This window comes from Boleophthalmus pectinirostris, unplaced genomic scaffold (genome assembly GCF_026225935.1).
Source record: "Boleophthalmus pectinirostris isolate CB_2022bp ecotype Guang Dong unplaced genomic scaffold, ASM2622593v1 HiC_scaffold_3, whole genome shotgun sequence".
NCBI lineage: Eukaryota > Metazoa > Chordata > Actinopteri > Gobiiformes > Gobiidae > Boleophthalmus > Boleophthalmus pectinirostris.
In genome coordinates this window covers 28523623-28545243 of record NW_026571299.1, presented here as the reverse complement: position 1 = coordinate 28545243, position 21621 = coordinate 28523623, and the positions used below count along the sequence as shown (strand labels likewise).

Below are 21621 nucleotides of genomic sequence, written 5' to 3'. Positions count from 1 at the left end.
AGTTTCCATCAAAAGCTGTTTGTTAGATCCAAAATGGCGCCCTATGTTCGCTGCTGTATTTCACCGGGGATGGTCAAATGAGTAACCAATGAAATCGCGGTCAAGGTAAAAGGAAACAACAGTCACACGCCTGCGAGATGTAGTTGCAATCGACATTTATCGGGAACAGAAATAACTTTCCATATTAGTCACATTTCACCTGAAATACGCGACATTTATGCTGTGCTTTCTGCATTGCTCACGTTTATTAGTGGTATACAGTCTGGTAACGAGTGACATTTGAACAATCAGGTATGTTAGCTGCCTTTAATATAAATTTTACTTCGTCTGATAGCCTACAGTTATGCAACTCTGTTATTATGTATTAAAACCTAACATTACTATAAATATTAATGTTAACTAGTTGTTTATTTTTGTTATACAAAGGTAAAAGTGAGCTAGCTAGACTGCTTTGTACTATGTCCCTTGTTATGGCACGGTTATTATTAGGACATTGAATTCTGCGGCTGACATCTTCCACTCCCAGTCTGTGTTTGTCTTACATTTATCTCTTATTTAATTAGCATGACTCAATGGGAGAACCTCATGGCCCCCGTTTACACGCAGCAATTGCATGAACTTTACGATCGAGATGATTTGCCTATGGACGTGCGGCATTACCTTTCCGTCTGGATAGAGAAGCAAGATTGGTAAGTCGCCACCTCCTTCTCCCCTGTTTCTATTTTTATTCATGCAAAAAATCAGATGAAGAATTATTTACATGTGTTGTTCTTTCCTTCTTAGGCAAAGAGCTGCTGGTGACTATGGACTGGCCATTTTGCTATTCCAACAACTTCTGGAAAATCTAGATATCCAACACAGTCGATTTGGGCTACAAGAGGAATTCTTTCTGATGCAACATAATTTTAGAAGATATAAGAACAACTTTCAGGTCAATATGGATAACATTTGCTTCTATCAAAATGACCAAATATTATAATGTTGACCTAATGTATTTTGTTATCTATTTCTTGCAGAAGTATCAAGAAGAACCATGCATACTGGCCAGAAAGATATCATGGTTTTTGGAAAAAGAAAAGGAGATTTTGCAGAGTGTCGAGTTGAATGAAAAGGTTGGAGAAAAGTCTTAGACCGTGTATAATAACTTACAATTACCCTTTTAAATATTGTTTTATTACTACAAATCAGTGTTTTTTAATAAATATTTTTTCCCAAAAATTTGTCAAGATGGATGATTAAGAAGTACCCAATTAATATTTTTCTATTTCAAATTTCCAACATAAATATTTGGAAGTGACACTTTTTAGACTTTCTACTTTCTACATGATTTCAGTTAGATTCCAAATTGTCTTGTTAAAGTAATTTAGTACTTTCTGATTTCTATTAGTAGCTCTTGACACCGTACAGTAGTTGTTCTTCTGTTAAAAGTTTATGCAATGTTAGCTGCCAAAAAGTCATAATTAATTGAATCTAGTGACTATTATTACTGACTGTTATGAATTAGCTAATGATAAATCTCCACTAAGAAACTGTAAAGGCACAAACAGTAGTGAAATACAGATGTTCCTAATAGTTTTTGACTGTATAATTAATAATAATATGTATATGTAATATAATTTAGGATGTTTGACTCATAACTTAAATGTAAAACCACCACAGTTCTATTGCCATTATTTTAACCTGCTTGAATTCCTTCCCTCTGAAAGATAAATCACTGAGTTTTATCAGGCTCTCAGGGCCTCTAGTCTCACTCACTCTCATCTTCTGTGTTTTCTTCTCATTAGGTTCGGCAGCTGTGTGTGGAGCAGGAGACAATGGAGACAGACAGTCAGCAGGACCTTGAACGGAGGATGGCCGGGCTCAGGAATGAAGTGCAGGTGAAGTTTATCACTGGGATTTTGTATTCTGTCCAAATTCTGTTGAACTAATGTGTTATTATGTACATCAGATACTAAAAAAAGACTAAAACTAGTATCGAAATAAATAATTTGAGCAAGTACAGAAAAAAGTCACATTTATAGGAGATAAATTAATCTTTTCTGAACAGCTTTAAAATTGTCCTGAGCTGTATCAGAACAAACCACCACACATAAAACTGGTATATGTCCATGGACCACTGTGGAACATACATGGATGACAATTTGTGTTACAACTTAATGTTGAAAATTCTTAATTCTAAAAAGTCTATAGTCTAAATCTTTAAATGTGCATCAACTTCAGTAATATCATTTAAAAGTAATTTTTATTTATTCTTCTGACAGTGCATGGAGCATACTATTGTCTGTCTGGAAGAGCAGCAAGATGAGTTTGATTTTAAATACCAGACTCACCGAATGGAGGGTAAGAGTGCCGCGGCGTTTCCGACATGACTAAAATATGACTCAGATGTTTGTTCATCTGTCTTTTGTTTTGTATGGAAACTTTTCTGGAAATGTGTGCAGCTGTGAAAGACGAAAATGAAAAACAGAAACAATGGAATACTCTTCAGTCTCTTGTGAATCAGTTAAACAATTGTAGAAAGGTAAGAATAGTATAACTTTTTCAAATATTTGCTTGTTGGTAGGATGGAAAAGTTGCAAATTGAAGTTTGTTTTTAAATGTGGTTTTGACTAAATCTATCACAGTTAGCCCTATTCACGAAGCCACCTAGCTACTCCCACTTTTCTCTTAACAGCGGAGTTGCACTTCCTGCTCCATTCATTAATCCATTTAATTAGCCATGTCCTGCTCAAATAAATCAGGATAGCAGGTTACAAATCCCAGACAGCTTTGCTATGATGTAAATACTTCACTAGAGGAAACTTCTCTGCTTAGAAAAGTAGATCTTTGTGTCTCAAAGTTAGTGCTAACTGAAATTAAAATAATATACTGCTATTAAAAAGTGCTATGATCTGGGTGATCTTGCACAGAAAAACAATGGACTTCTCATTTATTTTCATGTTGTTTTGTGTTCCATTTTGAGATTTAGATTAGGTTAGCATTAGCTTTTAGACACAAACACCGATTTTTATACACGTCGTCAAAGTCTTAACATGCTGTCTGTGATTATCCATGTGTAACCTGCTGTCTGCTATCTGCTATTTAAATATAGATTTATTTTAGCAAGACTCAGTAATTCCCAATACACAAGGAATGGAGCGGGAAATGTGGATCCACAGTTTTTGAGAAATCCGGAACTAACCAAGCTGCTCCATGAATAGGGCCTATAAGAGAGGGGCCATATATTGACTAGTGAAAGGTAATTGTAGAATTGTAGTTTTGAAGGAATGCAAATTTAGAATATCAACTATCTGTAATGTCTATAAAAGAAAACAACAAGTACAGGAGAGTACAAGAAATGCATACAGGCCATAAACTAAACTAATAACAACATAGCCTTAACCAAATATTCTTGACATCCCTATTTCACTGTACATTTGCTCAGAGGACGCTGGTTGGTTTACTTAAGATCCTGGACAAAGCTGAGGACCTGATCGAGACTCTGGTGAAGAAGGAGCTGGTGGATTGGCAGCGCAGGCAACAGAAATCCTGCATTGGTGCTCCAGATAATGTCAGTCTGGACCTGCTCGAGAAATGGTAAATGGATTTTGTTAGAGATACTTTGCAGTAGTATGATGCTGGGGGTGTTCTGCATGTCTGTGTATGGTGAAATGTTCAGCAGTTACCATGGTGACACAATGCACACCTTAACAAACACATACAAAATGGATTTAAATAACAAATTTTCAGGAGTGTGTTCATGGTCTTGGTTAGGTGTATAATTTTCTACAAAAGGGTGGGAGTAAGCATTTGAAAAACTGTGCTAGCTTGCTTGTGACTGTAATGCTATTTGAGAGGGACTTTTAATAGTAAAATCCGATCATCTCTTGTAGTTCCAACTAAGACAGTTTTTTATGGTTAGATTGGGTTAAAATAAAGATACGATTAGTGTAACAAGTCTTAGGCAGATCTTGCCTAACATTAGCAACACACCCCCGGGATATGTTGATGACATCAGCTGTATCTATCTATATAATATTCTACCCATATTTTTTTTAACCAAATTGTTCATAGCTGCTGTAATAATATATGACTTAAAAGTGGACTGCACAACTTTTCTGTCTCCATGGAGATGTTATTGCTTTGTCGGGAATGTTCCTTAATTACATGTATGTATGTCCATGGTATGACATGAAACATGTTCATCTAACATTTATTCATCACAGGTGTTTCTATAGCTCAAAAATACAATAATTCTTTTTGTGAATCCTGAATCTCTCCACAGATCTGATTTGTAATGTAGCCTAGTGCTGTAACCTTCTTGTCTCCCTTGTGATGGATAAATTTAATCTATACTGTATATACATATACTATATACATTCTAGACAAAGAAATAACATTTCCATGGAGACATGTGGGAAGCGTACCCTCCACCAGAAAAGCTGCGCAGTGCACCTTTAAGGTGGATATGACAGGTTAAAGTTCTTTTCATGACAACATATTTGATTACAGGCAGCAGATCTGACGTAGCTAGAGGTAATACCATTTCTATTACCTAGCAACCATTATGTTAACAAGGGCCAAAACAGATTACATAACAAATCTAAATTACACAATAGCCATGATTAGTCAAATAAAATAGAGGACAGCACCTTTATTTTGTTACATCAATCTTTAAACTCTCAGAGAAATGCTTTCCTTGTGCCTAAAATGGGTCTGCCTTTTACATAGACTTTTCACTGTTGATGACTCAAATAGATAGATTCCGTTCCTGTGTTTTTGTACTTTTCATGTCAATTTTTCCCCACAAACTGACACTTAAAATAATGATAAATATTTACCACGTGTCCTATCCATAGACTGTGTATATAAATGGACATAACTAATGCGCTAGCCACGTTGATCCAAATAGGAAGTTCGCATGTGGGCACTTCCAGCTCCTACTGGCCCTGGCTCCCACTGATTTACACTGGAATATAGTGACCCCTCTCTGTGTAAATGCTTCAGAAAGCCTTGTCATTTTAGTCTTAAAATGTTTGTATTAAAGGTTGTATAGAGGATTTTCCAAGGAACGAGAAATCCAGCAACTGTTTGTCCTTTTTCAAATGTTGCGCATGCGTGAAACCACCCCCCCTCCCCTACAGCTCCCTACGTAGAAACGCCTCCTCCCGCCTCCTCTTTACGCCAGAAACAGGTTTGTTTACAGCCGGTGCGCTGCACATGACTTGTAAACAACTAACTACAGTGTTGGTTAGGCAAGGCGGAGAAGTGAGGAGTGGGGGGAGCGGGTGTGCGGACATTTCGTTCGCGGACGAGAAGTGAGGAGCAGGGAGAGGAGAGAGGAGAGGGGAGCGGTGCGCGGAGATTCCGTGCCCGGAGAAGTGAGGAGCAGGGGGAAGAGCGGAACGGGCAGCGGGGACAGGAGCAGGAAAGGGGTGCAGAGAAGGTTGCACGGAGATTCCGTGTGAATGAACTAGCTACAACACGCAGCAGCAAGCGGACTCTTTCTTTGCCTTGAAAATTACGTTTTCAGACATAGGATATCGCTTTCGTGTCCTGAAAAACGTTTGACTAGCTCTTGGAAATAAAGTACGTTTTCATAATAAGCAGAAGTGACCTGTCCAGGAGTAATTTGGCGACCAATGCGTCAGTCTTTAGACCCTGCGTCTGCTTCAGTCGCGCCATCGCTGGAATGAATCTATAAGAATCACCTTAGTTTGGCTTCGCTTCTTTTCCCCTTGTCTTCTTCTTTCAGCGATCTCAAAAACGGACTTTCTTTTGCGGCTAACTGCTCCTGGATTCTTGTCTGCCATTGCAACAAACTTTGTGCTAACTGCGAGGAAGATATAGGTCAAAAAAAGCCGCTAAGAACTGTTGCGTTGGTGGAGTAAACAGCGTCTGTGCGGCTTGCGTCTGTGGACTGCGTGACAGGCGTACGTAAACCACGTACCGGCGGCGCGCAGGCAAGTCAGTTACGCTAGAAACGTAGGGAGATTGATTGACAGCCTGTCAGCTAACAGATAACGAGGCAGTGTCGTTATCTATTGGCAAATGTTTAGCTGGCCCCACCACGTCCAGAGTTGATGAATTTTTATTCTCTTTTTTTTGGTCATCATAATTACAAGGCTACTGCATCTCTATAATGCTATCATTGACAATTTGAAACAAAAAAAATCCTCCATACAACCTTTAATCCGCTCTACATGGTCCTGTTGTTTTTATTTTGCTATTTTGTATTCATAATATAGGACCTGGCTCCAAATTTTCCCCTGTAACTGTGCATTTGAATGCTATGAGTGATGTCACTCTCACTTAGTCCACTTCTGTATACAGTTTATAGTACTATCTCACCAAATCAATTACAATTTGGAAAAAACATGAAAACCTGTCATATTCACTTCAACAATAATATGTATATAATTTTTGCTTGTATTGATTGGATAATCCACCTGAAAACCAAAAAACAAATGAACCATCATGTGCAATCTTTTTGCAATAAACAATGAATCTGTACTACTGTAATCACTAAAAACAATCTTATAATTCAATGTATTTACCTTACATGCTTGTGCATGGAAATATTATAACTTTTAACTGCTTAGAATGTTCCGCAGTATGCATTTACTTCATTACAGATGTATTTATAGGTCAAAAATAACCTTGGAAAACAGGACAATCAGGTGGTGTTATATTCATCAGAAAAATGACACATTGCACCTTTAATTTGAAACAATGAGATCAAGGTAAAATCCTGCTCTCATCCTCTTGCTGTTTAGGTTCAGCTGTGTGGCGGCGTGTCTCTTCCAGGTGAGAGAGTTTCTGAGCAAACTGGATGAATTGTCGGATAAAGTCTCTTATGAAAAAGACCCTCTGAAGACGGAAAAGCCAGTGCTACAGGAGCGAGCTGACACACTGCTGAAGAAACTACTGCTCAAGTAAATAAACACTATGACCTGGGACTGCAATCAATAGAATTTTAATTGCAATTACAGTTTTAGAATTAGAATGTCAACTGAAATCTCTAGATGAAATGAACACTTGCTCTGCTCTTCAAAACCTGGTGTTATCTAATCTACAATGGTTGTAAAACATGAATAACAGAACATTAGCAGAAGAAAAATTCAGTTCTGTCAACTAGACAAAGGTTTTAGAGTGAAGACATTTCACAGCTTATCCAAACAACTCATTCCTGATCAAATTGCTGGTGGGCCTTGCTAAAAACAGAAACTAAATAAGTAAGTGTGTTAGTTTCAGTGCAGTTTCAGTGTATTTAGTTTTTTACTTCATGCAGCTATAAAGCAGTGGCCACCACATCTTCACTCAAAAAACCTCTTGACAGAATTGAATTTTTCTTTTGCTGTGGTTCCTACCTGGACGACTGAGGGATTACTCTGACATGACAGAACAATGAATATTTACTCTGCTCCTGACATATGTAGATAATTATGTATGTAAAGTATGATTTCAGTTATAACCCAATAGACCTATTTGTTTATTTAAAAATGTTTTCCCCCCAAGGGTTACTAAAGTGTTGCATTTATTTCCGTAGTTCGTTTGTGGTGGAGACTCAGCCATCGATGCCACAGGGTAAAGGTCCACTTGTGCTTCGGACCAATGTGCAGTTCTCAGTCAAAGCCAGGTGAATGTCTTTATATGTGTAATTAATAAGTACAATTGTAAATAACTTTGTCAATGATACCTTCTAAATCAAACTGTTTTTCAGGCTGCTTGTGAAGTTTTCAGAACTGAATCATCTGATGAAAGTGGATGTGTCCATGGACAGGTATACAGATAATAGTTTTACCTCATGTCTTAAGATATCCAATTATGCAAACAAAAAAGGATTTGACAAATGTACTTTACTGTTACAGTTGGAAGGATTAGTTCCAGTCCTGTTTAAACAACACCACTCATTTGTAATTTGTAACCTTAAAAACACTTAAGTCATATAAAAAATCTGAAAAGTCTCATGTCAGATATATTAGTAAACACCAAAATACATATCTTTTGGTCATACTGAAATAACATTATTTTGACCACAATCTAAAAATACAGTCCAATTTTGATGACTAAGAAATTTACTTAAAAAAAATCTGTGAAGCATTATATAAAAAAGTGAAATTTTGCAATGTCTCAAACCTGTACTCTTTGACTTTCAAAATATGGTTCGTTGTATTTTTGTACCTGTACTTTGTGGTTAACTTTCTGTTTTTGTTCCTGTCTAAACACAGCGACACTCCTCAAATCAAAGGGTGAGTTTCCCCTTTCACATTTTGTGGTATTTCCTCTGAAGTCCTCCCTGTGTGTGGTTTATCTTCATGTGCTTTGTGTTTTAGATACCGACGTTTTAATGTTCTAGGGACCAAAAGTAAAGCGCTGAACATGACAGAGAGCCAGAGTGGAGGCATGGTGGCAGACTTCAGACACTTGGTTAGTGAATATATGCTTTAAACTAAAATATTGTAATTTAAAGATGCCTATTTAGCAAAATCAACTTTTTAACAATGAAAAATTGTCAACCTTCTCTCTGTAACTGCTGCAGTGAACCTCGGAATTTTGGTTTTAAAATGTTCATATGAACCAACTGTACATGATCCTGGTGTTTTTATTTTGCTGTTTTGTCCATAAATAGATTCCTATTCCTAATATAGACCTGGCTCTGAATTCACTCCTATAACTGCTAGCCTTGTGAGCTTCATTTGGATGGAGACGAACTCTATGGGTGCCCTCATATTCTCTTAGTCCACTTCTTAATACAGTCCATGGTTTTAGATCAATATTGTGATTCAAAATGTCCAAAATACAACATAATGATCCATGGGTGTCATAGATTATATCTATATAGCAGACAAAAGCACAATATATCTTCTTAAAATTAGGAATGTGTAAAAAAATGTGTCTTGTAAAACTAAAACAGATTTAGAAATTGTTTATATTGGGTTGTTAATAATACAATGAATGCAATTGACCTTGTACATTCATTTGTATATTATTTATAAGAATACAACTTTGTGAAAGATTTGAATATTTGTTATGAAAATATTGTAAAGTATAGTAATTGTTGGCTTAAGTTGTGTTGTGTTATGGTTGTAGACGCTGAAGGAGCAGAAATGTGGTGGGGGAAAAGGAGCCAGTGAAGTGAGTATAAAGAGCACTTCTTTAGTTGAGACAAAAATACTTCCATTTTAATTAACTACTCTAATTTCTTCATTTTTGGGGTTATTTTTAGATCTCTCTGAGTGTCACAGAAGAGCTGCACATTCTCAACTTTGACACAGTTTTTGATTTTAAAGGAATGTCACTGAAGCTGCAGGTAAAGTTTTACACAGATATACTCGGTTGTTATTCCTATGGGACATAAGGAAACAGGAAACCATTGGGGTATACCGAGCAATGTCACTGACACAAAGCAGGATTCACTGTGCAGTCAGTTCACAGTGTTCAAACTACCGTACTACATTTCTCCCTACAGTGTCCACAATCAGGTCTTTCTTTAAAAGTCCTATATGATATGACTCTTGTGAGCTTTTAGCCATGTTAGAATGTTGTTACCTCCTCACAAACATAAACAAAGTTGTGTTACATTTCACTCAGACATGTTTGAATAACCCTCAACATGTGTCTCTACCTTCGAAAGTGCCAGTCCCCTTTGGAAGGTAGTACCTGCAGCAGTTCGCTTTGGACCCCTAAAAGGGGGCGGTATCGATCGCTTTATAAAGTGGAAACACTCAGGGTCCACCCCGTGCTGGCCCTATGTAAACAAGGCTAACTATTAGTCTATATCTCCAAAGCTCAAAATGCTCTTTGCTTTGTTCCTTCTTTGTGATGTCATGTCAAGTTAACAGCTAACTTTTATCTCCTGTTTAGCAAAGATTTTAAATTCCAGAGCTGAAGTTATTCAAATTGTGAAAGTGTATGGAATAAAAATGCTTCCTGTGGGGCACTTCCTGTATTACCAAATGGCATCATCTTTAGGATGAAAAGCAAATGTAGAAGACATCTTCAGTTCCGTCTTGTTGAGACACACACATCTGTGTAAAGAAAGGCAACAAGAAAGGCACATTAACATCAAAATACCAACAAATAAGACAACAATTAATATTATATAAAAATCATTATATAAAAGAGAGGAGTGCAGAAAAAAGCATTTCTGTCTTATTCATAGCTACAGAACCGTTTTGAGCCTAGATTTGAACATTGTCATTTGTACGTATAGAGCTAAGAAACTATTTTTAAATAATGTGCAGCATTCTTTTTAACATAATAATCCATGCATATGTTTATTTGCTGTTTTCTCTGCAGGCGTCTTCTCTGCCGATGGTGATCATCTCAAACTCTAGTCAGCAGCAGAGCGCCTGGGCCTCTGTGCTGTGGTTTAACATGCTCAGCCTCGACACCAAAGTGAGTCTTCATAATATACATAGATATGTATTATAGCATTGTAGAACTTCTTGCCATAGTTTCAGATGGAGGGCAGAGACTTATATCATTAGATTTTTGGTGAAAGATTGGGCCTGCAATATTGGCATAGTACTCTTTAGTTTAGTTTAGTCCTGATTTGGATTTTTTTTTAACCCTAATCCTTGTCCTATCCTGGCTTAGTTCTAGGTTTGATTGTCATGTGTACAGGTTTAATGTCATGTGTACATAACCTACATCACTCACTTTTTTATGTATATTTATTTTATTTTACATTCACAGGACATCAGATTCTTCGCCACAGCTCCCTCTGCTCCTTGGCCCCAGTTTGCAGAGATGTTGAGTTGGCAGTTTCTCTCTGCGACTAAATGTGGACTGAATGCAGAACAACTAGAAATGATCGCTTTTAGACTTTTTGGTAAATACTAAATGTTAATGAATTTTATAATTGCTAAAAAATTTAAAGGTGCGCTATGGAACTTTTTTGGTGGGGAGCTTGCCACCTGCATGTCTCCGTGGACATGTTATTGCTTACCACTAATTAACTTGTTGGAGTCTGGACATATGAGGAGTAGTGTGATTGGTGTAATGGGTCTCTGAAGCCAGAAACCTGCATCAAACGTCCAGACTGATTACTAGCTGTAATCAGGGAAATCCAGTGTGAATTGAAATTGCAGTGGCCACTGGAGGCAGCACAGGCACATACACCTATACTTAGTGTTTATATTTATGGGTAACTGACTGACACACTGAGGAGTTTTTGAAAATTTTTGGTCTTTGAGCTCAGTTTTAACTTTATGTCATGGAATTAACCAACTAAGAAATGCATCATGTGCATTTTAAAGGACACAAGTAAGAGACTAAGAGATTGTGTAGTACTAAATAAAAGGTCAATGCACACATTTTTAAAAAAAATTGTTAAAATTTGTAATAATGCAAGTGTACAGGGTATTGGTTGGAGGTGCTTTAGGTACCTGATCACCATCCTTTGTTCCTCAACTTCAGCTGCTCCTTTTGCACAGCTGGATTGCTGTGCTTTTTGACCCTTGCAAAACTTCATGAGACATAGCTCCTGTTCTGCTGAGAAGAGTTAAGAGGACAACTCCTGCACCTTCCTGGTTTCTCATTTTCTCTGTTGGTTATGTCTGTTTAAACATCAAGTTTTTTGAGTGTCCATTGTAGGTACTTAAAATTTTTCTTTCATCTTCTCATGGACTTTACTGGTGTTGGCTCTTGTTTGAACTGGACATTGTTTCTTACTGTATTGTTATACAGATATCTTAGCTCCTTACCTTGTACGCTCTAACTTGGTTTTCCAGCTTTTATCTTTCTTCTGGAGAATAGCTTGAGCTCTTTCCACTCCAAGTATATTGTTTTTTTCCCCAGATTTTTTTGGAGATGGCAAGCTTTTTGCTTTAGTTGCACATTTTCCTGTACTGCAGAATTATATAGACACCAGATCTCCTTATGTCTCCTTGATCTTGTAGTTGCTTGTCCTTCTTCTGGAGAGTATCAGTGAGTTTTTTCCACTCCAAGTCTTTTTCTTTGCCAATCTTCTCCTGAGTCTTAAGCTTACAGTCCAAAGAATTGCTTATTTGGACCTGATCTGCAAGCTTGGCCCTTGTTCGCTCCAGCTCTTCGCGCTGCCAGAGCGCTCTCCTTCAGGAGTATAATTTCCTGGACAAGAATTATTTCCTCAGGTTTTGAGGAGTCCTGGAGGTTGGGAGTCCTGGATGTTGGTCCTTTGGCTCCTAACTAACTAGTAATAAAACTATGGTATTATATTATTGATATATGATTAATCAGTTTCACATCAAACACTAAAAAATGCATCACTATCCATCTGTTAAATGCAAGGGGTAGGTCAGCATTTATCATAATCTTTGTTCAACTGTGTTGAAAATATGTATGTAGTATGTGTGTACAGTATTCATATTACTAAGCATACATGTTTCAGTTTTATTCTATTCGTAATTTGGCAGTTGCTCATACTATCATTGTTTTTAAATTAACTGTGTATTGGTGACTGACACTACTTCATTTTAACATCATTGGTGATGAATAACAAAGGGTTGTGTGTTGGTTTAGTATTTTCATAATTTCACATGCCCATTATATTTATTCTGTTTTTTTATTTGGAAAGTTACCCTCTAGTTCATTGTTTCCCAGAGTGGGATCCGGAGCCCCCTGGGGGGACTCAGAGTCACTGCAGGGAGGGGCCCCAAAGGTTGACCACACAACCCAAGCATAAAAGAAAATTGCATTTAAAATTAACTTTACAAAAAAATGTTGCTTCATTTACTACTTTAAATCAGTATTAAACCCATAGAGATTATGATATGTACTTTTATGTATAGTACATTTGAGAGGAAAACATTGCATAATGGTTTTGATTTGAGTATGCATTGTAATTGGGGGTCCCTGTACAATTTTTGGATAAGGAGGGAGGGTGCGTGACACTTCTGCCTTTGGGTACGACTGTTCTAGACAATGCAATTTCATCTCCCTGGAGACAAGCAAGTGGCAGGTCTTCCGCCAGAAATGTTAGCTAGAGCACCTTTAATTGCAAATTTTTAATGATTGATTTAATTTCAGGAAAGCAACAAAGCTATAACCACCTGATGGTATCTTGGGCAAAATTTAGCAAAGTAAGTTAAATTAGCAGTTTGTTCAGTGTTGTATTGTATTTGTATTTATCTTATTTATTTATATGTTTTTTTTCTTTACAGGAAAATTCCCCTATTACATTCTGGGTGTGGTTTGATGGCATTTTGATGATGGTGAAACAATATCTGGCAGATTTGTGGAGAGATGGGTAAGTGGACTAAACGCATATAGTTTTTATTGGCTTGTAACGTTCAAAAATGAAATGATGATTCTAAATAAATACATGATGTCACCTTTTCCCATTTTTTAAAAGAAAAAGCTGTTGTTATAAATAAATAATGTCATATAATGTAATTACCTTGAATGAGTGTAAAATAATTCAGTAGAAAATTGTGACATCATGCATTTAAATGGGATTTACAATTAACAATAACAAAATGTACAGATGGGATGATTATACTCACATTAACAACTTCCCCCATTTGACTAGTCGACTAATCAAAAAAATTACCTCTTCTACTTATTATAACGACCCAGCCTTGTACGTTCCAATGAAAATTAACTTAATTTTTCTGAATGGATTTGTTTTTCTTTTATAATTTTCTTCTCTTCCTTTCAGTCTGATCATGGGGTTTGTGACTAAGGCAAAAGAGAAATCACTTTTGAAGAAAAAACAGAGAGGGACCTTTTTACTTCGCTTCAGTGAAAGTATGGTCGGAGGAATCACCTTCTCCTGGGTGGAAACCACTCTCACCGGTAAGAACACAAAGTCAAAACTGGGAATAAACTGGTTTAAACCTGTAACTAAACATGAAATAGACCAGGACAATATGGAGCTCAAACCAAGACCAAAATAAGGCAAGTGTGAATGTAAACAGAAATATTAAATTACAAGAGTGCACCGGACAGGTGACACTATCACCCTCCTGCCATGAGGTTGTGGGTTTGAGTCCAGCCAAAAACATCTTCTTCGACCTGCCCCTCCAAATTTATCCTTCACCCAAATATGTGGTTATATTCAAATTGAAATTGTCCATGCTTATGTACTATATTTATTACATTTCTTCCATTCAAGGCAAGAAATGTTTCAGTGAAAAGGGAAAAAATTTATTTTTAAGGTTCTGATGATCACAAAATGCAAGTAAAAAATACATTGTAAATGTAAAGGGACAATGGTTTTAAGAATAGAGATGAATAAGAGTAATAAATAATAATATATTGTTCAATAGAGAGAAGACACATCTGAAGTTGTATTTTGTTTCATTCATGCTTGTTTTATTAAAGGGCCCAAATTACACTATTTTATGAGCTATGTAAAAGTGTTGTTTCATACCTGGAGTTGTGTTTTGTTTCATTCACATGTCAACACACAAACCCTACATATTTAGGCTGTCTTCTACTCTCAACCTGAAAATATGTTTTTTGAACTACATACACCTTCACCAGAATCATGTAGGTAACTGCAGATCTGGAATTGCCAATCTCTGCGGAACTAAAGATTATAAATAAATGATTACCCCCTGACATTACAAAGTGGAACAGACCATTTTCAGTTTGATAGATGAAGACAGCCTAAATATGCATGGCTTGTGTGTTAAATGTACTGGATGTGAATAAAGCAAAAAACAAGTCCAGGTATGTTTTTGTTGAGGTAACAACATTATAACATGGCTTATAGCTCACAAGAATCAGTTTTGTGTAATATAGAACCTTTAATCCACTAATCCAAAGTCATCTTCTCTGAACACTCATTTGTTTATTGGTCATTTATTTGCATCATAAATAAAACTCCAGACTTTTATGGGATTTGCGAAGACCATAAATTGTCATTGTATTTTGCTGTCAAATTCTGTTCACAGCAAACACATGGCATGGCACATAGCATTCACAGGAGATAAGGACCTAATTTGTTTACTTTCTAAATGTTAATTCCCGTTGCTAAAATCAGAGGGAACAGCAGCGCCTAAATACCTCATTGGAAACGCTGGTCTAGTTTATAAGGGATATTCAGTAAAAGCAGACATTATTTTAACATTTGAAAACTTTTATCTGAAATACCTATGCCAAAAGAAACTTAAAGCCAATTTGTAGATATGCGTTTCATCTATTTTGGCATTGACCGTCCTTCATCATTAACTCCTTTTAACTAGGTGAGCCTGAGATTAAGACAGTTCGACCTTTCACCAAGAACGACCTGGAGCAGATTCCTTTTCACGAAATTATCAGAAACTTCCAGCTGATGGAGATGGACAACGTGCCAGAAAACCCTCTGCTCTTCCTTTATCCGAACACACCCAAAGATGAGGCGTTTGGAAAGTACTACAGTGATAAGTCCGGAGGTGAGGGGGCACATTACATACAACCGCATGCAAGGATGTGTACAAGTGTCAGAATCATCAGCCACTAATAGGAATAACAGCTGACAATGCAGAATAGTTTACATTTTATTTAAATGAACCTTTCTAGGCACTCGAGGACACCGTACAAACAACAATTAAGATACAATTTAAAACAATCAAACAATATGGGATGGGTTGTAAAACATCAGTGCAATAATGGGGCTAGGCTAATATACGGGTTTTGAGATTTGTGTATTAGCGATGAATCAAGATTACTGAGGAGCGGGAGTGAGTTCCACAGCTGGGAAGCAGAGTGACTGAATGCACTGCTCTCCATGGTGATGAGGCAAGTAGAGGTGACTGAGAGCTGGAGATAGGAGGAGGAGAAGGGACAGACAGCTGGAGAGAGGAGGAGGAGAGAGGAGGAGCAAAGGGGACAGAGAACTGGAGAGAGGAGCAGAGGGAGTGGCAATGTGTGGAATATGGATTATGAATAGATTTAACGGTGAGTAATAGAATCTTGAACTGAAATCGGAAGTGAACTGGGAGCCAGTGGAGCTGCTGGAGGACTGGAGTGATGTGGTTGATGGAGGGTCTCTTCTCCATGAAAGCTCGCCTCACACCCCTCTGTTTGTGGGCGAGTGAAGGGATTTTGTAAAACTGGTTTTAAGAGGCCACAAAGCAAAGTGTTTTTAAAATACATGATAAAGTTTAATTGTCTTTTCTCTTTCAGAAAACAGCCCTTACATCAAGTACATCAAAACCAAGCTCATGTTTGTCACGACTGAGTAAGTTACTGTTGTTTTATTCTTTAACTCAGAATATATCCTCAGATTTTGTATTGTATGAATTTGTAAGAATTTAAAAGTCTGCCGCATCATCCTAAAGTTACTAGTCCAGAGTAATTACAAGTTAATTTTGCCTCGTTTCCATAGGCGCGGTACAGGGCAGTACCGTGAGTGGACCCTGAGTGTTTCCATTGAGTAAAGCGATCTGCCTCGCCCCGTTTTAGGGGTCCTATGTGGACCGCTGGGGATACTGCCCACCAAAGGGGGTCTGGCACAGTTAGGACATGGGACTGGCTTGTGGGAAGTGGGGCTAGACATGCCTTCCCACAGTCGTTGGAAGTCCAACAGCTTGTTAGTATTGGCACGGGCAATTTTGCTCGTCACTGTTATTTAGCAACAGTGCAGTTGCTCTCTTGACTGTGCTCTGCACAAACCAATGGCACAAACAGCACTCACGTTAAGCATAGTCCCACAAAGCTTTGTGTCATCTTACCTGTAAAACAGAAGAGCTGAGGAAACAGCATGCAACTTACTGTATACCACCCAACAACCAACAACTTGTTGTTTTCCACCCAAGAACACATCAAGTGTCTGGTGCAGGGCCTTTACAGTGTCTGAAAGGTAAAGTGCGTAATAATAAATCCACATTCAGTCTAGGGATGGGCATGATTAGTCGATTAATCGATAATTGATCATTCAGAATTTCATCGATTACGTTCATTTTAATCGACCAACCGAATGTAGGTTGCTGTGTGTAGTGTGACCAAACAGGGGTCCGTACATGTGTCTCTGCACTCAGAAGCAGCGAGCAGACACACAGAGTCGGTCAGCCCGCCTGCAACGTATCGAAGCACAAATGCGTATTTAACGATGATTTGTACAAGAAATTCCACGCTTTCCGTTGCGTTCAGGACAAGTGTGCGGCCTTGTGCACAGTGTATAAAGCAGCATATATGTTTCTGTGTCCAGTGGGAAAGATTTTCCAGGTGAGAGTCGCTCAATGTCCATGATGAGTCCCCGGCCCCCCTCCCCCCGTACGGTGTCCTGGTTTTGACAAACGCAAATCTGGTCACACTAACCTGTATTCCACTGAGTCATGTCTTTTAGTCCAGCAGAAATTGACCGCATCAGCGACACAAGAGCTGTAGTTTTATCTTCACTTAGTTTATGCAAATTAGCCATGCGGTTTTAAGTGAGAGTTGCGCAAAATTAAACACATTATAATCTAAAATGGGCTGATGTGGCTCTAGAGTCGTTACGGTTTATATGTCGTAAAGGTGAATTTATTTATGCAGATAGTAATAATAATGATGATAATTTTAATATAAAAACGTTAATGATTAATCAATAATCGATCGTTAATTCTTCCGACGATCGATTAAGAAAATTTCATCGAATGCCCATCCCTAATTCAGTCAGAGTCTGCAGTATCCGTGTAAAGTTGAAGCCAAACTGATAATATGACCCAAACTCCACCAACATCCTCCTCCTGGGTCCCGGTAAAAGCATAATTTACAAATATGGTTTAGTAAATATATCCCTTGTGGCGTGTAAAGAGTAAAGTTATTTATGAACAACAAAGAGCATGCGCATGCTTGCTTTTGATATAAAGCGTGTGTCAGTCCACGTGAGTATCAGCTGTGTGCTCTGGTTCATTTGCATGTGCATTTTTTTTAGTTATATCTGAATATAGATCAGTGTTGATGCTCCTTTATCAGCGGCCTTATGATAGCTGTCCAGGGGCTCATGGCGGCGCAAGCCTACGTCACACCATTGGGTGTGTCTTATAGACCTGTGTCACACCCAAAGCGGCCTGGGCCCATTGTAATGGAAATGCTCCCCGGGTGGGGATAGTCCTGTCCTAACTGGCCAGTGCCAAGATGGCCCCAGTCGAACCGTGCCAGTGGAAACAAGGCTCTTGATGAGTATGTAGGTGGTGTTGACAGTGTTGTGGTGCTGTCTGTCATATAGGAACTCTCTGGAGTCTTCCTCTGCAATGAAACAGGGCCCAGAGCTGCAGCCAATCACTGGTCTGTGCGGAGCCGGTGAGTCATAGCTCCACCTGCAGTCCAAATACAATATTTACTCAAATTAATACTCCTATGCTTTCAGTCTCTTTTCCATTAGCCAATAAAACAGCTATGCAAGATTCTGCAGACAAGTTAAATTTGTACATTATTTTCTATAGTTGTGCATATATTTATCTATTTAATAGTTAGATTTTTTGTTATGGATACAATTATAGAATAAAACAACTGGCCTAATGTGTTCCGGCTCTTTTTGGAGAACTAGAGATATGATTTATATAATGCACAAGCAGTACAACAATTTTAATATGTACAAAGTTAACTTTTATGCACACTTCCAATTGACAATTTAATTTACTCGTACTGGTCTGTAAGGGTCTGTACTTGGTGGTAACTGGTTTAATTAAAGGTAGTGCTGGTGTTTTCATGGATTGTGAGCTTAACTAACACCTATATCACTTGCATCTGATTTTGTTGATTATGAATAAGAAGTCTTTCTGTAGTTATTACTTGACATTAACAGCATTACAGCATTCAATTGCTCTAGTACTAGAGTATACACTGGTAGAGAAGACATTAACAGATAAATCTTGCATGCAAAGTTGATGGACTTTTCCCCAGTTTGGATCCAGGAAAATGCTTTATCAAAAGTGCTGGAAAATCAGTCTGGCTTTGTTCACACACGGCCCTGTTCTGGTACATTTCAGTCAAATTGCTGGGTAACGCTGCATGTGTGAATGGAGATAGAATGTCCTTTCAAGCAAATGATTCACTGTAGTTTATGGTGGGGAAAAAATCTAATGCTTTTACGTATGTTATTAAATAAGGTAAAAATGATCAAATTTATTCTAAAAAAATAAATAGCTTAATATGATTACTTTGAATTAACCAATTCATAGCAATAAAAGACATAATACAGTTATTTAAAGGTGTACTTTGTAACATTTCCGGCAGAAGGTTTGTCAGATGAATGTCTCCATGGGTGTATTATTGCTTTACCTGGAATGTTCTACAGTATGGCATAGGCCTGTCACGATAGCTACATAAGTTGACAAAACTTGTTTTGATACATGAAAGCCTAAACAATACTTTTTTGGGGTCAATATTATTTTGTCACCTCGCCTAAGAGCTCTGTACCTTCTTGTCTCTATGGAAATAGTTCAGTGCCATACTGTGTAATAACATCTCTATCTCCCTCACCAGAAGTGACATAGTGCACCTTTAATTATAATATTTTTTGTGTACATTTAATTAAGTATTCATTTTCAACAATATATTTCCATACTAACTTTTCACTTCTTTATTATCCTTTTGTGTATGTGTCTGAAAAGCTCTAATAAACACTCTAATAAATGTATCCTGTAATCTCCCCCCAGAGCAAAGCACTATTGACCCCGAGGTCCTCACTCTGGAGGCGCTCCTGGCTGATCCTCTGATGCCGCTCCCTGGTGATACGGACACTGCAGAAGACTTCCTGGTTTCTTCATATGACCCCAACCTCTTGAACTGTGACCTGACCTCATCTGAGTTCAACCTCCAGGACCTCCACACTCTCCCCACTCAGTTCTGTGGCGTTTTTCAATAGTTAAAAAAAACAACAACGTATTATGCTTTTTTTTTTGGAGTATTAAGTATTGAACTACATGGTGCGTAGATCATTAATTTCCATGTTATTAATTGTAAAGGCTCAGTTATGTCCCATTTCTTTACATAAACAGATCCATGCAGTCCGACTGCAGTAACTGTCACTGCATTTATGCTTTCAACCGTTTCTAATGTAAAATATGTATTCTGTTAAATAATCACCACAGGGCGTGCAATATCAGTTTGAGAATTGATCAAAACAGAAGAAAAAAAGCAAAAACTAATATGGAGGCACCCAAGGCAATTTTTGATTACATTTGTGGGAAAAGAGCCAAGAAAATGAGGTGAGCGAAACATAACATATATGTTTTGCAGTGGACAAAGGACAGACAGAAGCCTCCACGGGTATGCATCTAGATTAGAACATGTAGCGTAAATGAGCCATAAACTGCAATGTTGATCCAAAATGACTTGATCACAGAAAGGTTAATAGTTCTAGTAAATGTGTTTTTATTTTTGAAATTACTATTTTTGAACCCTATGTTTATTCATGCATATGTTAAGAGTTGTGGGCGGAGATATGGGGTGAATTTTTTCTCAAATTCAGGATAATGTCAGACTATTAAAACAATCACAGTTGCATCACTGTTGATTATCATAATGAAACTGTGGCTAAACAAGTAATGAGGCAATGAGGTGGTTCAAAATTTATAAACATTCATTTAACGTAATATGTCCCCTTCAATTTCGTAAATTTTTTTCTGATTTAACTAGGACCTCAAGGTTACTTGACAATTAATCAAAACAGCAGTTTGAAAGGTGCCATGTGATAAATTGCAATTAGAGTTATCGTAATGTCCTGGGGACATGTTCTGAAAAGCAGAAGATTTTTGTAATTAGCACTTAAAATTTCACTATTTGCTCAAATGTTGAACTTTCCATTATTATCTTTTCAAAGAATTTGTTACACAAATCACTATAGCTGTTTTTTAATGTAACAATTTAATAATTAATATGACAGTGCACAGTTTGGTAACTCCTTGTTAAAGCTCCTGATAAAGCATTTATGTTATTATATGTAATCTAAACCTACTGCTGTCCCTGCATGAAAAACATTAGTCTGTCTTCTTTTTTTCTGTCTTTGTAGATAATCCTTTTACTTGTAATATAATTTATATGATCTTCATTTATAGTCTTATGTCTTGCCCTCTGTGTTACTGAAAATGTTATTTGAATTAGTGATGGAGCTGGACTCATAATTATGTTAAATAAGATGGCACTGATAAAATGAATGAACAAAGATGCACTTACTTGTTGGCCAGGCTTAATACTACTGTCTACAAATGATGTTCAAAATGTTTGAATAAAGTTGCATTTTTATTGACATTCGTTGTGTGCTCAGTAAACATTTGTTCTAGACTATTTACGCAACTCAGCTTAATTTTTTCTTCGAGTGTCTTTGCTCATTTAAAATATTTTACATAATCTATATATTTATAACCCTAAAGAAAGAGACGCAAGCCTGTGACGCTGAACCATGGATCAATTAAAATAAGCTTCAGTGGCTGTAACGAAAGCTCGCGCAATTTAATGTGGGTATGAATTAAATTTGATATAAATTGTCTAGGCCAATCATATTTCATTGAGTTATGGGCGAGCTCATATCACAACATCTTCAGGGCCTTAGCGAACACCCTGATAGCACATATAAGCGAGACCGCAGCGTCAAAAACCACTGGACGAAGAGCCCTCGGATCCATCAATCAATCAAACAAACTTTATTTGTATAGCACTTTTCATACATTTGAGATATAGCACAAAGTGCTTCACATGCAACAGAAAAATGACAATATTAAAAACAACAGCAACCCCCCCACC

General features: G+C 37.4%; 1 protein-coding gene across 2 annotated transcripts; it reads left to right on the top strand.

Moving 5' to 3' along the window:
- The first annotated feature begins 105 nt into the window (after positions 1-105).
- stat2 (signal transducer and activator of transcription 2) lies at positions 106-21129 on the top strand. Of its 2 annotated transcripts, XM_020933801.2 has the most exons (24): positions 106-291; positions 564-689; positions 784-931; positions 1017-1112; positions 1785-1877; positions 2262-2340; positions 2442-2521; positions 3425-3576; positions 6756-6914; positions 7529-7618; positions 7703-7762; positions 8211-8231; positions 8316-8409; positions 9073-9117; positions 9209-9292; positions 10282-10380; positions 10681-10816; positions 12994-13046; positions 13128-13213; positions 13625-13761; positions 15156-15344; positions 16078-16132; positions 18104-18177; positions 19536-21129. In XM_020933801.2, the coding sequence occupies exons 2-24, from the start codon at positions 565-567 to the stop codon at positions 19742-19744; spliced, it is 2364 nt and encodes a 787-aa protein (XP_020789460.1). In that variant the 5' UTR covers positions 106-291; position 564; the 3' UTR covers positions 19745-21129. The 2 variants fall into 2 exon arrangements, with proteins under 2 accessions (XP_020789460.1, XP_055016148.1); XM_055160173.1 differs by lacking the exon at positions 18104-18177 and having other exon boundaries at positions 19536-19691.
- Positions 21130-21621: the final 492 nt, after the last annotated feature.